Genomic DNA, 13,555 nt, shown 5'->3' on the forward strand with positions numbered 1-13,555 from the left:
ACGAGATTTGACTGTAGTACTTTGGTTGCTACAGGTATAGCACTTCAGGCTGTGCACAGCAAGATAGCAAAAATTGCGAATGCCATGTGACTCGCCTTTGGCCAATCAAGATACAGAATCTGTGGGTGAGGTGCTATAATCACCAACAGGCAGATCCTATTTCAGTAGGCACTGTGACTAGGCAATTTCATCAACAGGCAAAAGCAAGTAAATGCTAGGTACAGCCAGCTTATCAATCTCCGGCAATCATTAAAGCATGGCTATATCAGGTTTCACAACAATCACAGCCAGTCAATCCTGGTGCATGAAGGCAGGATGCATCCAACTGTGTAAAACAGTCACTTGATTTATTTTGACTGCTGGACTGGCCTTGTTGAAATTGCCAGCCAGAGAGGAAGGGTTAATTAATATTAAACTTGAGTGAAATTAAATTAAATCAAATGGAGTGAAATTGTAGATATGCAACTTGACTGGTTACATTGTACTCGTTGGTTGTAGGTTTATACCAACACAAGTGGGCCAGTGATGCAGGACGCATGCTCAAGAATTAAGGATGTGCATTCATCCTTTTCAAGCTTTGAACCGGATTGGATGCTGGTGGTCACATGGTACCACATGCCTTCATTCATAGAAACAACTGTAAGTACACTTTTACCATGACAGTAAGTTTTCTTCTCTCAGTCACATTTCTCCATAAGTTTCTCCAAAGTGGTATTCACACTATTACTCAATTTGTTCAATATTCCAAATGCATCATGGAAGTAAAATCAAAACAGCTCACATGCGGGTGTGGAGGTGACCGCTATTAATGGACCTCAACTTCGTCTCGGTCCATTAACGGCGGTCACCCCCGCACCCGGTCATTATCACGCAGTGAAGACCGGCTCCTCACACTGTTATTCCCTTATTGAAAATCTGAAATTTTGTCTCTGTTTCAAAAAAAATCCCAAACAAACCAACAGAATACCAACACATTCCAAGTAGCCTTGGTCACAGACGGGGACTACGGTTTTGCAATTGTGAACTACGAGCAAGAGGGCATGCAGTGGAACTACAACGCCCTCTCCGACACCGACGTCATCATAGGCTACAGCAACGGCAGCGGCCTGTTTGTCAACTCCCAGAAAGAGAGCCCCTTCGCTTCGGTCGCCGACAAATTCCGGCCCGACACGCTGGTCGGAAACACGGGCCTGACAGGCCGGTGGGTGTACCGATTGGACTTGAACAGCGCGAGGGTCACCAACCCAAAACGATATTGCAGATGGTGGTATAACCGTCAAGTGGATCCTAGTCGTTGGAAAGGATACCTAGGAACATGCCCTTGTGCCTTCTCCCAGGGGGACAGAGATAGTACGTATAAACGCCGAAGAAGGTCCAGCGGACGCAATTCCGCATCCAGTTCCCAAATGCCGATTACTGATGACGTACAAAATCAAATTGATCAGGAAGGTAGGTTTAAGCCATTAGCACAGGAAGTACTTTGTGTTACACATATTATGTTACAATATTGGTACATATTTCTTCCCTGATGTATCCGCCAATACAATGCTCAAGCAGTGTGGGTGGTACAATGTTGAGTGCAAGCGCACATAACTTTTGTACTATCTTTATACATAATGAAGATATTATAATTATGTTTATTGCTAGATCATTAATGCGCTTTGTTATCCTTCTGTTAGTTCCTTTTGTTACAAGTAGGTACTGCCTTTTTTTCAGTACTTATCCGTAAAAAATCCCCCCCCCCCCCGAAGTCTGAACTGAGAATCTGATTGGCAGAGGATACTCCCTAAAATTAGACTGAAAATTGTGGACTATACAATTTTGAGTGAAAATCGCTCTCGTTTCAGATTGAAATAGTCTGGAAAACAGAACCAATTAGTCAAAGTCGAGTGAAAACTCGATTTTTTTTCGAGTGAATGAATTTCACTCTAAATTGTCTGGGCCCAATTTCACCGTGCTGCTAAGCACAGGATTTTCCGCTAACAGAGCCTCTGTCTGCTTCATGGAGACCGTAAGCATGAGCACAGCAAAAGGCACACCTACTTCAGAGGAAAAATTTGCTTAAGTTAGTGACATGTTTCAATAGAAATCTCCATGCACTCGCGACAGTAAGCACATCCACGCCGTGAAATAGTGCTTATGGTTAGCACATTTTTCTGCTGTGCTAAGCACAACTCTTCTGCTTACTGTTAGGCAGCCCAGGAATTTGGGATCTGGTCCCTATTTTCCGACTTTGGGAGTGAATTTTCACTCTGGAATTTAGAGAGTAAGTCAAAATAGTAAAGATTAAAAATCGGTTTTACAATCATACAATGTATTCATAAATACCTAAGACAATTTACCCATTCCCATTGGTTGAGAGCCTGTCATGTGGCCGGTCTTAAACGGATGATAAAGACATGGCTGGCTGGTCTTAAACACATTTTTAGTGTCACATGAAGTTTGGACTCCCATGAAATCTGGTGCCTTTTAACATTTCATTGTTGACCGTTTACATTCCTCATCTACGCGTAGGCATGCGCAATACTACCAGTGAATCAGTATTTTATAAGTCCGAAATTCACACTACACAAGCCCAGCTGCGTTTTGCACGATATCGCGCAGTACGCTCAGCGTGTACGCCAATCTCCTTATAAAGTAAGGAGTTGTAGAGGGACATTCCATATAACAGTCAGAGGGGTGTTTCATAAAACATGAAGAAAACTAGTTGAACAAAATGGTTGGCAACGTCTAAATTTTTTGACTTGTGTTGATTTTTGGACCGAAAAGATTTTATTTTTTTGACCGACACGGTATTTATGAATGGGAATAAATATGTGTTTGGTCGGAATTAAACACTCTGTTTAAGACTGGTTGGACTCTGGAATGCTGATAACTACCCATCCAGACTCCAACCGGTCTTGAACAGAGTGTTATAATACCTCCCAAGCACACATTTAATTCCTTGTTATAACTGCCCTGGCTAACGAGATGACAAATCTTTGTTACTGGTGTTTACTTTGTCAGAAGGTGGATTCTGTCTTCAGACTCAATTTCCTCAAAGAAACTATGCTGGGATGAGATGTTGCTACCGTGCGGATCGCTCTCTGGTGACCGGCTACGATGGAGTATGGGAGCTTAGTGTCACAGAGAGGGTTCAGTTTAGTTTGGGTGGAAGGATAAGTTGGTTTCGCTACTATTATTGGGTTTGTAAGTCAATATTTTGACTAATTAACTAATTTTGTTAACTGCATACTTGTCTTGTTGGTTTTGGGTGTCCATGTACAGGGTTCCTTGTGGGGTAGAAAACACAATAGAACAATAGAACCCACAAGGAAGTCTTTAGAAATCAATCTTCCACATAAGGGAAACGCTATGGAGTTTGAGATTTCAATAGGAACAAAGGAGAACAAAAGAAAGGAAACAAAGGTCTTCCCCGCAAGTGTGTGTATGGGTGTACAAGCATTACATTCACTGTGTGGACTTCCGAATAAAAGAGGTCCACATAAACCAGGTAGAAGCGACGTTGTGTGGACTTACCCACGTCCACACACTGTTTCCCTCTCTCTGAAAAACAGGTGAAGAGGCATTTTTGGGTTAGGTTTATCGGTGGCAAAATGAAGAGAAACACTAAAGGGAATCATAGAAAAAAAAATTGGGTTGTAAAATGATTTTTTTTTCAGACTAACTTTTTCTTAACTACAAGAAAACAAAAAATGTCCACACTATGTATGTAACGTTATCATGTGGGTGTTTTCTGAAGGTTGAGGGGTCTCATTTGGCTTATATTGTTTGTCATTTTCATTTAATCTTGTGCATTTATTTAGTTCGCAAGTTAAAAGACCGACAAAAACAAAATACAATTAAAACTATAATGAAAAAAAGATTGTAGAATTACACACAAATTGCACATTAGAGGCCACAATTACAGCAATAAACTACTATAAACAAGATCCTGAGAGAAAAACAAAATGAAATTAAAAACATTTAGTAAATGGAAAAACAAAACGAAAAAAAAGCAAAGAAAGAAAAACACACGAAAACACAAAATTACAAGTAGCACCCTTGCAGGATTGCCAAGGTTCCTAGTGCAACTCGGCAAAATAAAAACTCAGACAGAGCAGACAAACACATCAAATCTACAAATACAAAACCTGTCACGAAAAACAAAAAAGAAAAACAAACGGATAGACAACCAGACAAACAAACAACCTCACAAACCCCGACAAGCACACAAACAAACAAGCAAACGAACAAACACACAAAATGGCAATGGTGTTGGTTTGCGGGCTGAATCACGCGCTTATGTCTTTATGACATTTTGTGCGCGTGACGTATTCACTTTGTTACTCCATGTGAGGTAAACGGTCGTTTTTATAGGCTGGGCATGTGATTGTTTTAGACCAATGTAATTGCACATATCGTCACCGACACCACGAAGTAACACCCATCTACATACCAGTAAAAACTAGCAATTGGAGAAAACGGCAACTAAAGTTGAACGCCTTCTAAAACAACACTTTGCGTCAAAACGACAGAGTATTTTCAGTTGGGTTTCTCGTTGTGGACACTTGATGAATTGAATTTATTAAATCTTCTGTTTTTCACCCGTTTGTGTATTCAATAAACAAGAAATAAGAGAAAAAAGATGAGTGTTAGTTCGTGAAACCGAAAAGGCTGCGAAACTGTAAATTTTCGTTTTCACGAAGTAACACTCTTCAATGTATTCAACATGAGGAAAGTGCAACTTCAGGTCAGCGCGCCCACGCTCATACAACTTATTACAAAAAGAGTGTTACTTCGTGAAAACGTTTTTGCTCACTTATGAGCAGAGTGCGCGCCATGCATTGCAATGGTAAATGGAACTTGAGTGTTGCTTCGTGAAAACGAAAATTGTCACTTTTGCGCAAAAGTTGCCATGGATACTTAGCGTAATTATTAAAGTAAAGCTCTTGAAGCTTTGAAACTTCGTGCAATGGTAGGCCTTGATGAATAATGTTCAAAAATCAAAAAAACTGAAAATCGAAAAAAATATGGTTTAACACGGTAGAGTGTTACTTCGTGGTGTCGGTGACGATATGTAGCACGATAGGAGACGGAGGGAACCCCCCTCAGTTGTGTTGGATATCTCAGGAATTCTTTTGAGATATTTAGGGGGGATGTACCCGGAACGTGTTAGATAACAATAGTCTAAGGTTTACAAAGGGTACAGGTAGATTGGGGGGGGGGGGGTACCCCTCCATCTCATATCGTGCTGATATAAAATTGCAGAGTCAAATTTAGACACCGTATAGTCTAACATCTCACTTTAGGATTTGTATTCGTTTTTCTTCACTGCAGATTTCGATTATGCCCCACGTTATTACTGTTGTGAAAAAGCAAACGATGAGGCTTTTTGTGACATGTACTTTGAGAAGCGACCAAAGGGCCGGTGCAGTGGGTACCTACCCCCAAACACAGGTGCGTTGAGAGGAATCTAACTTTCAATGCTCAAACTCCATAAAACTCTCTCCCTCTAAAATGTTAAGCAAACAGCCCTCAAAAAGTACAAAAAGTAAAAAAAAGAAGAAAAAAATCAAACAGTATTGTATAGAATTTAGAGCACAAAAACCCATGTGTTAATTCCTGATGTGCGTATTGTGTTACGGGTAATCCTAGAAATTATTGTTTAGCCACAAGTAATTCAAAATTTCTAAAGTAATAATTCATTGACTAATCATGGGCCAGCAATTTTGGTCGCTCTGAAAAGTAAATAACTTTTCTATTACAGGTACTTGAAAAAAAAAAGTATTTAGAAAAGGAATCTATTTTTAATGAAACCTGAAAATGGCATGGGGAATCCTAATCTTTCCCAACTCCATCAAAAGCCATCCTCCCATTGTGGTGTATTTTGGGGGACTAAGTCCTGCAGGCTTGGTTTGATAAATATTGATGGAGTATGATGGACTTGGGCCTGGAGGCCTGAAACAGTGCTAGGGGTATCCGATTGATTTTACCTTGCATCCTGCACTGCTGTTGTCACATAAGCCATGTGTACTAAGTCCATCTATATCCACCAGTACTTCAGTGGTGGATTCCATTATTTCATGTATTGGAAGCAGAGTGATGGATTTTGGCGGACTTGGTCCAGTATTTAGTAAAAGACATTTTGGAGTAAGGGTTTTAAGCATCCTGAATTTCTGGAAAAAAAATATGAATCATTCGATCCCTGTCCGCCGTGCTGATTCTGTTTTATTTTCGGGGGGGAATGTAGGTTGGATGATTGGCGATCCTCACATCACAACTTTGGATGGAGTTGGTTATACCTTCAACGGCCTCGGGGAGTACACCCAATTCCTGCTGCCCGACAGCGAGGGCGAGACTTTGTTTGAGATCCAGGGCAGGACGATGCGCGCCCGGGATGCCAAGACCGGCGAATTTTCCCAGGCCACGCTGTTTGTAGGCTTCGTAGGCCAGGCCAATGATTCTGCCAAGGTACTATTAAGTTTCCAAAACAGTGCAATTATATTCATAAATCCAAGTAAAAAATGTGGCCTCAAAAAATGTTAGCACTTTAATGTTATACAAATGACGAATGTTTGTGAGTGCAGTGGTTAGAATAATTTCATGAGGTGACAGATGGAAAGTTGAAGCGAAGCCAAGTAAATTGGAGCATCACTGAATGACATTATTCTTTCCATTGCATGAATGTGAAACATTAATTGTTTGTTTTATACAACACCTGAATAAATCCTCATCATCTGATTGGTCATAGCCGCCAAAAGTGTGACCTTGCAATGGAACTTCCATTTACCACGGAATGGAATTTCTATTTTTGCGTTGGGATGAATTGGGTCATTCCGGATAATCAAACGCTCATTGAAGACACATGAACACGCAAGGAGACTGGCGTGCGTGTTAATTACCAAACAGAATTCGTGTTTGTTTAACATTGGGTAACACTACATCAGCAATTTCATCCCGAATGACCTTTGACCTGGACTACTTCATCGGGGGACCGAACGGCTTATTCAGTGACAATGAATCTACAAGAGGCCTGCTTAATTAATACTTTGCCACAAATTCACGCACTTCTTATATAATGGAGTTTGTTGATATTAATTGTAAAATCAGTCAAATTTCTCTGTGCGACCAAGCCTTGATTTTGTTTGTATGTTTTTGCAGGTGCAAATGAGTGCTAATGAGAATTCCTCAGACGTTGACATTTTCATCAATGATGAACTCTTCAACAAGACCCTAATTGAAGAAGGTACAGTTATCTTAAATACAGAATTTTGACTTCTTAATACATGCAACTGCATGCGCAACATTACAAATCCGTGTGAATAATGTCTTTAATTATCATTTATGTCCTCAACAGTTTTAACGCTGAATCAGGCAGAGGGCAATTTACAGTAGCCCTAATAATTGCAATATTGGGCTTTGCCTTTCATTTGCGTAACCTAATAAGCGTTTTATACGGTGGTGAAAAGGCAAACCCAATGAATGAAATTGATGCCACCCCTAGGCACAATTCCATGTTATGAGATACGAATTGCAGTACCTGCTGCCGTGACGGGCAAAATTCGATATTAAACTTGACATTTCACTGAAGCAAATTTTGTTTTTTTGTTCATTTTTAAATTGACTCATACGATGTGCCATGTCTTGGGAGTGTGGCCTAGTGGTCAGGGTTTGTAACTCATGATCATAGGCTTGATTCCAGCTGCTGGCCATAGGTTGTGTCCTTGGGCAAGCTACTTCACCCCATCTTGCCTCTCTCCACCCAGGAGTAACCTGCGATGGAGTAGCATCCCATCCAGGGGGAACAGAAATATTCTCAGTCGAAACCGGAGATAAACACCAGCCTGATGGGCCACATTGGCTTGTGACAGATGTTTTTTATACTTAGTAGCAAGGTCGTATCTCCTAAAATAACCCGGATGTACACGCAAAGTCGATGGACGTCAAGATACGACCTTGTTGCATGGAGTGTATTCGCACGAGATACGACTTGTTGCAGAATCGAGTTACGACCTTGTTGCACTGACGCAACGACTTTGTGTGCCATGTAAAACGCTTGTTTTAGTTGCATATTTTAAAAACGTTGTGTTTGTCTTCCAGATGCGTATCACATTACCAACATGTCCTGTTCCATATCCCAGAGACTGGACGCCAACAATAACACGAGATACTTGGCCACTTGGATGATCGGAACGTCCATGGAAGTTGGCATTAGTATGGGGATAATGGATATCGTTGTCTCCGCTCCGATCTCGTACATGAACAGATCTAGTCGCGGTTTGCTTGGTGAGTTGATGAGATGCTCTTTTGTTTCTTTATTAGTGAGTCAATCTCAAGTTCATCACAAGTCAGTAAGGTGACTCACTGAAGTCAATCATTTTAGTGTTAGGACCCGGTCATCAGTGCTTGGTAATGACCGGGTTGGGGGATGGCGATCCCCTTACCTGGTCATTATCGCAACCGTGTTACATACGTGTTACATTTCGGATTGTTATGAATTAATCACAAGTAAATCGCAAACCAATAATTTTGACTCTTAAGAAGTCAATCACAAATAAATCACAAGTGTGTCATATACCTTTTTTTAAAAATCACTTACAAGTACATCACAAGTCAAGAACGTAATTATGAATCAATCACAATACATCACTAGTCAATTATCGCAACTCCTATGAAGCCAATCACAACAAAATCACGAGTCGGGTCTTGCCTTGTAATGCCTTGTGATGCCTTGTGATTGACGTGTGAGGAGACATGAGACCTCAATTTGGAGACATATGTGAACTCAACAGGGGAGTCAGGTTGGCGTAGCGGTACTTTCCTCGCCTTCCACCGCTGTGACCCGGGTTCGAATCCCGCCTGGGCCAATATGTGGATTGGGTTTTCAGTCCCTGCCTGATTCCGTGGGTTTTCCTCAGAATATTCTTCTGGGCTTTTCCTCCCACCTCTAAAACTGTAATTTCTTCTCATTGTCTTCTCTCCACAGGTTTCTGCAGGCTTGCGAGCTACAGTGCCTAGGGCGCTTTTGAGGAATGCTTGGTTTCATTACCAAAAATGACTAATAATAATAATAATAACAATTTATAAATGAACACATTTTGAATGTTTTCCCACTCTTCAGGCGTTTGGAATGGAGACCCAACGGACGATTTTATGAAACGCAATGAGACACTGCTGACTCCCTCCGGCAGTGATGGTAACTACACTGATGCCGACTACTTTGAATTCGGAGAAACATGTAAGTTGTTGGTGTTATATTTTCCAAATTCCTTAAAGGTTCACAGTGCAAAAACTTTTTGTGCTGAGTAAAACGGTCCTTCACAAGATTATGTTGCTTGCTTTTGACCTTCCACAGGGGTGTGAAATCTCAGCTTTAAAGCTGATTTCAGTGTTTTTTGTTTTGGATTTCAGCTTTTTTCCCTCACTTGCTGTGTACAAAAGTATAGGAGATTTCCAAAGTTCAGCTTTATAACACCTTTTTCAGCTGTTTTCAGCTATGTTTATCAGTGGTCACTCATACCCCTGCTTCCAAGATTGTTCTTCGTAACACACATGGCCCACATTCACATGGAGCTACTAAAGAAAGCTAAAGAACAGGGTTCCCAGCCTCTCTGGAAATCAGGGAAAACCTTCAAAATGAATTTCCATTTACCTAGTCAGGGAAAACTCAGGGAATTAGGGGAAAAACACCATAAATCAAGGAAAACTCAGGGAATTAGAGAAAAAAACACCATAAATCAAGGAAAACTCAGGGAATTGGAGAAAAAACACCACAAATCAAGGAAAACTCAGGGAATTAGGGGAAAACACCACAAATCAAGGAAAACTCAGGGAATTAGAGAAAACACACCATAAATCAAGGAAAACTCTGGGAATTAGAGAAAAAACACCATAAATCAAGGAAAACTCAGGGAATTAGGGAAAAAACACCATAAATCAAGGAAAACTCAGGGAATTAGAGAAAACACCATAAATCAAGGAAAACTCAGGGAATTGGGGAAAAAACACTATAAATCAAGGAAAACTCAAGGAATCTGACAGTGACATAGAAGGGAAAGGTTGCAGCCAGTTTGTCATACGTGCGTCTTGTGCCATGTTCTAAGTTGTGTCCATTGGCTTGCTGACCGGCTATGGTGGCTTATTTAGTATTTATGTAGTGTGAATGTTGCACACCTCTGTAGCAACTTTGTTAGAGTGAAAATATTTCTCGTGGAATTTTGGAAATTTCTCATGGAAATGTTCGGGAAAACTTGGGAAATTTTGTTTTCACACAGTGCTGGGAACCCTGAAGGAAATTTATTTACTTCCAGCCAAATTGTCTTGCAATGTAAATTATTTATGGCTGACTTTTTGCTCAGAATAAAAATTTGCTAACAAAAACTATTCACTCAGCAATTCAGTTTAATTATGCCCTTTTTAGTATGGTTTAGTTTCTTATTTTCTTTTTTGTCTGACAATCGAGACGGTTTCGATTTAATTTTTTTGTTTGGTGTGCGTGCAATCAGGGAGAACCACGCCCGAAACCTCCCTCTTCCTGTACCCGCCGGACACCGGCTGGGCGGACTACAACAACCTGACCTTCGTGCCGCTGTTTCTGGACGAACTGATCGCGGAGGCGGAGCGAGACGATCCGACATTCCTGGCAGAGGTTCGGTCCACTTGCGGAGACAACAGCATGTGCCTGTTTGATTCTCTGGCCACCAAGGACACGGCCGTCGGAATGGCCACAATGGCCATGGACGAAGCGAACGTGGCGAATGCAAACGAATTAGGTATTGGGCTCTTCTAGAATATAAATAGAACATGGCTTGCGGGTTGATAGTCGATCTTAGTTCCCTGAGGTATTGGAAGTTGACAGACTATTTGCCTCGGGAACTAGTCTGTCAACTTGCAATACCGAGGGGAGCTAATATCATCTACCAACCTGAACTTAGCCATGTTTCATTTGTTTCACTATACCTCATGCATATTCACAAACAAATTCATAAAGTTATGAGTAATTTTTATCCGCAAAATGTTGTGCATGTGCACCATCTTTTTAAGTAGCTGCCTGTTGCTAGGGCACTACCCCAAGTACTTGCTCCACGATTGCCTCGTAAAGCGCATGTATAGTAGACTAGCGCACTGGTAACCATTACGACAGTCTTCTACGCATGCATATTTAACCTATGCATCTAGACTGATCAGTGTTTGGTACCAAACGTTCACAGACAAAGTGAACGTGGACTGGCAAGACTTATTTGCTCTATTGTAAATACAGAATAAAACATTTCTTGGTTAAAACAAACTGGAATAGATGCAAAACACCCAGGCTTTTTGGAAACTGTGAATAAATCTTTTGGCAATGGGTGTTCCACATAAGATTGTTGTCAGTAATAACCTGGTCAGGCGGAGGACAATAAGCTGGCACTTCAGGGCCAATTTCACGGCGCTGCTAAGCACAAAAATTCGCTTAAGTAGCACAAAAAAGTCTGGCTTAAAAAAGCCGGTTACCAGCCAAAACTCCATGTGATTTATATTGCTCATGATTAGTATTCAGCTGTTGTTTGCTTAGCATTAAAATCACATGGGGTTTTGGCTGGTAACCTGGGCCCAATTTCATAGAGCTGCTTAAAGCAGAAAATTGCTTAAGCACGAAAAAACATTGCTTAGTAAAATTAGGTTACCGGCCAAAACTGCATGTGATGTACATTGCTTATGACTGGTATTTAGCTGTTGTTTACTTAGCATAACAATCGCATGCAGTTTTGGCTGGTAACCTGATTTTATTAAGCAAGATGTTTTTGTGCTTAAACAAATTTTGTGCTTAAGCAGCTCTATGAAATTGGCCCCTGCTTTTATAAGCCAGACTTTTTTGTGCTAAGCACATTTTTGTGCTTAGCAGCGCCGTGAAATTGGTCCCAGGTAAAGACCAATCCGGGCATGTGATCACTTTGCGCATAGGCGGCCCCCTTCAATGGAGAAACCATTGTGCACGCTATTGTACAAAGCAACTGCCCCTCGTTGGATTATCTGAACAATAGCTAGTGCAATGCCTCGGCCATTGCAGGGGGGCTTTCGTGATATAAGTGACAGCATGCCCGGATTGGTCAACAGCAAAAACGTATTTAGCCCAGTTGGTAAGTACGCGCATTCATCTTGTGTTTGCCTCATATTGCCGGTGGTATTCAAATTGTTCTTTTCTTTTCTTTTCAGCCAACTTTCCTCCAACCATTGACAATGGAACCAATGTGATAATTGCCCATGTGGGAGAGCCGGTTCAATTCCAAGTCAATGCTAGTGATCCGAACGGGGACGCTGTCAGCTTCTCTCTCTTGCAGGACGTTGAAGGTGCTTCTGTCAATCAAGGTAAATTGAGGATTGAAACCGGGGGGTTCTCGGGTGTCTCAGAGGTTTTTTTTCTGTGTTTTTTAATTCAGTAATGATAAATGTACAAAAAGTTTAACCATGCCTTTCCAAGCGATACACAACAACACATACATAGCCCTCTAAACGCCAGTTCATTCTTCACATGAAAGCAAAAGCAAAGTGCATTTCGTGTCCTCAGCAGTTGAAAGCTTCAGGGTGACATTCACTGTTTCCCTAAGAAATTCACTTTGCACTAAAATGTACCTGAGATAGGAACTGTCCTTTACTCCGCCTGCAGCATGAGGTCTCTTTCTTTGCTTGTTCTCAAGTCTGTCCGTTACTCATAATAACCTAAATTTACCCCCCAGAGATGTGTGTGTGGGTTTGTTTCTGCATTCGATAGGGGACGTTGAACAACAGAGGACAATAGGGTCCCCAATTCCCGAAGGGTCCTCAATTTGGCGATGTGTACAAATCATATGGGAGGTCTTCCTAAAAAGTACAAACAAAAGAGGGACAATAGGGGTTCCCGATTGCAGGCAAATACACACTTGCATACGTATTTAACACTGCCTTATGGGGTACCGGAACAATGGGAGGTATAACAACATTTAGTATGGTCCTGAAGCCGTGTGTTATACATTTCTTTTTCTTTATTGTTTTCACCAATAAGATGGTCTCTTCGTCTGGAATCCCACCAACACTAGCAAAGTCCGGATCGCGATTCAGGCCAGTGACGGATCTGCCAACGCTGTGCTTGAGCCCACCGTGAAAGTCTGTAATTGTCAGAATAATGGGACCTGCATGTACGATACGTACGTCCAGGACACAAATATCATGAAGGACAAGTTTGCGGTAAGTATAACTTTTCAAGAGAAACAAATGATAGATTTATAGATTGTGTATACAGAGTCAAAAAAAGCGGAACCCAAATCCCCCAAAATATATTTCATATTTAAAAAATATGTAGGACCAAAAATAATAATGACTTGAAAGCCAATTTCATAAGCTACTTTTAAATGAAAAAATTACTGAAATTGCTCAATCCGTTCAAAGAATATCACCATTTAATTGCAATGAGCCTAAAACCTGTTTCGTCCAAAAACAGCAATCTATTTGTATTCTGACTGGAACAACACAGAAAATGACACAGAATACTTGTTTCAAAACTGTCAACAACAGTAGTACACAACATCTTTATTATCAACCCTGGTTAGGCAAACAA

At 41.0% G+C, this 13,555-nt stretch overlaps 1 protein-coding gene across 4 annotated transcripts in view; it reads left to right on the forward strand.

Moving 5' to 3' along the window:
• Window positions 1-13,555, forward strand: part of LOC119720211 — a 52,340-nt gene that overhangs the window by 15,022 nt on the left and 23,763 nt on the right. For all 4 annotated transcript variants that reach the window (XM_038189802.1, XM_038189800.1, XM_038189803.1 and 1 more), the window contains 11 exons: window positions 499-639; window positions 963-1,449; window positions 3,007-3,189; window positions 5,320-5,439; window positions 6,233-6,453; window positions 7,144-7,228; window positions 8,083-8,268; window positions 9,104-9,220; window positions 10,488-10,754; window positions 12,178-12,330; window positions 13,004-13,185. In XM_038189802.1, the coding sequence (XP_038045730.1) occupies window positions 499-639; window positions 963-1,449; window positions 3,007-3,189; window positions 5,320-5,439; window positions 6,233-6,453; window positions 7,144-7,228; window positions 8,083-8,268; window positions 9,104-9,220; window positions 10,488-10,754; window positions 12,178-12,330; window positions 13,004-13,185 (2,142 nt within the window). The remainder of the gene's footprint in view (window positions 1-498; window positions 640-962; window positions 1,450-3,006; window positions 3,190-5,319; window positions 5,440-6,232; window positions 6,454-7,143; window positions 7,229-8,082; window positions 8,269-9,103; window positions 9,221-10,487; window positions 10,755-12,177; window positions 12,331-13,003; window positions 13,186-13,555) is intronic.

This window comes from Patiria miniata, unplaced genomic scaffold (genome assembly GCF_015706575.1).
Source record: "Patiria miniata isolate m_02_andy unplaced genomic scaffold, ASM1570657v1 HiC_scaffold_9, whole genome shotgun sequence".
Lineage (NCBI taxonomy): Eukaryota > Metazoa > Echinodermata > Asteroidea > Valvatida > Asterinidae > Patiria > Patiria miniata.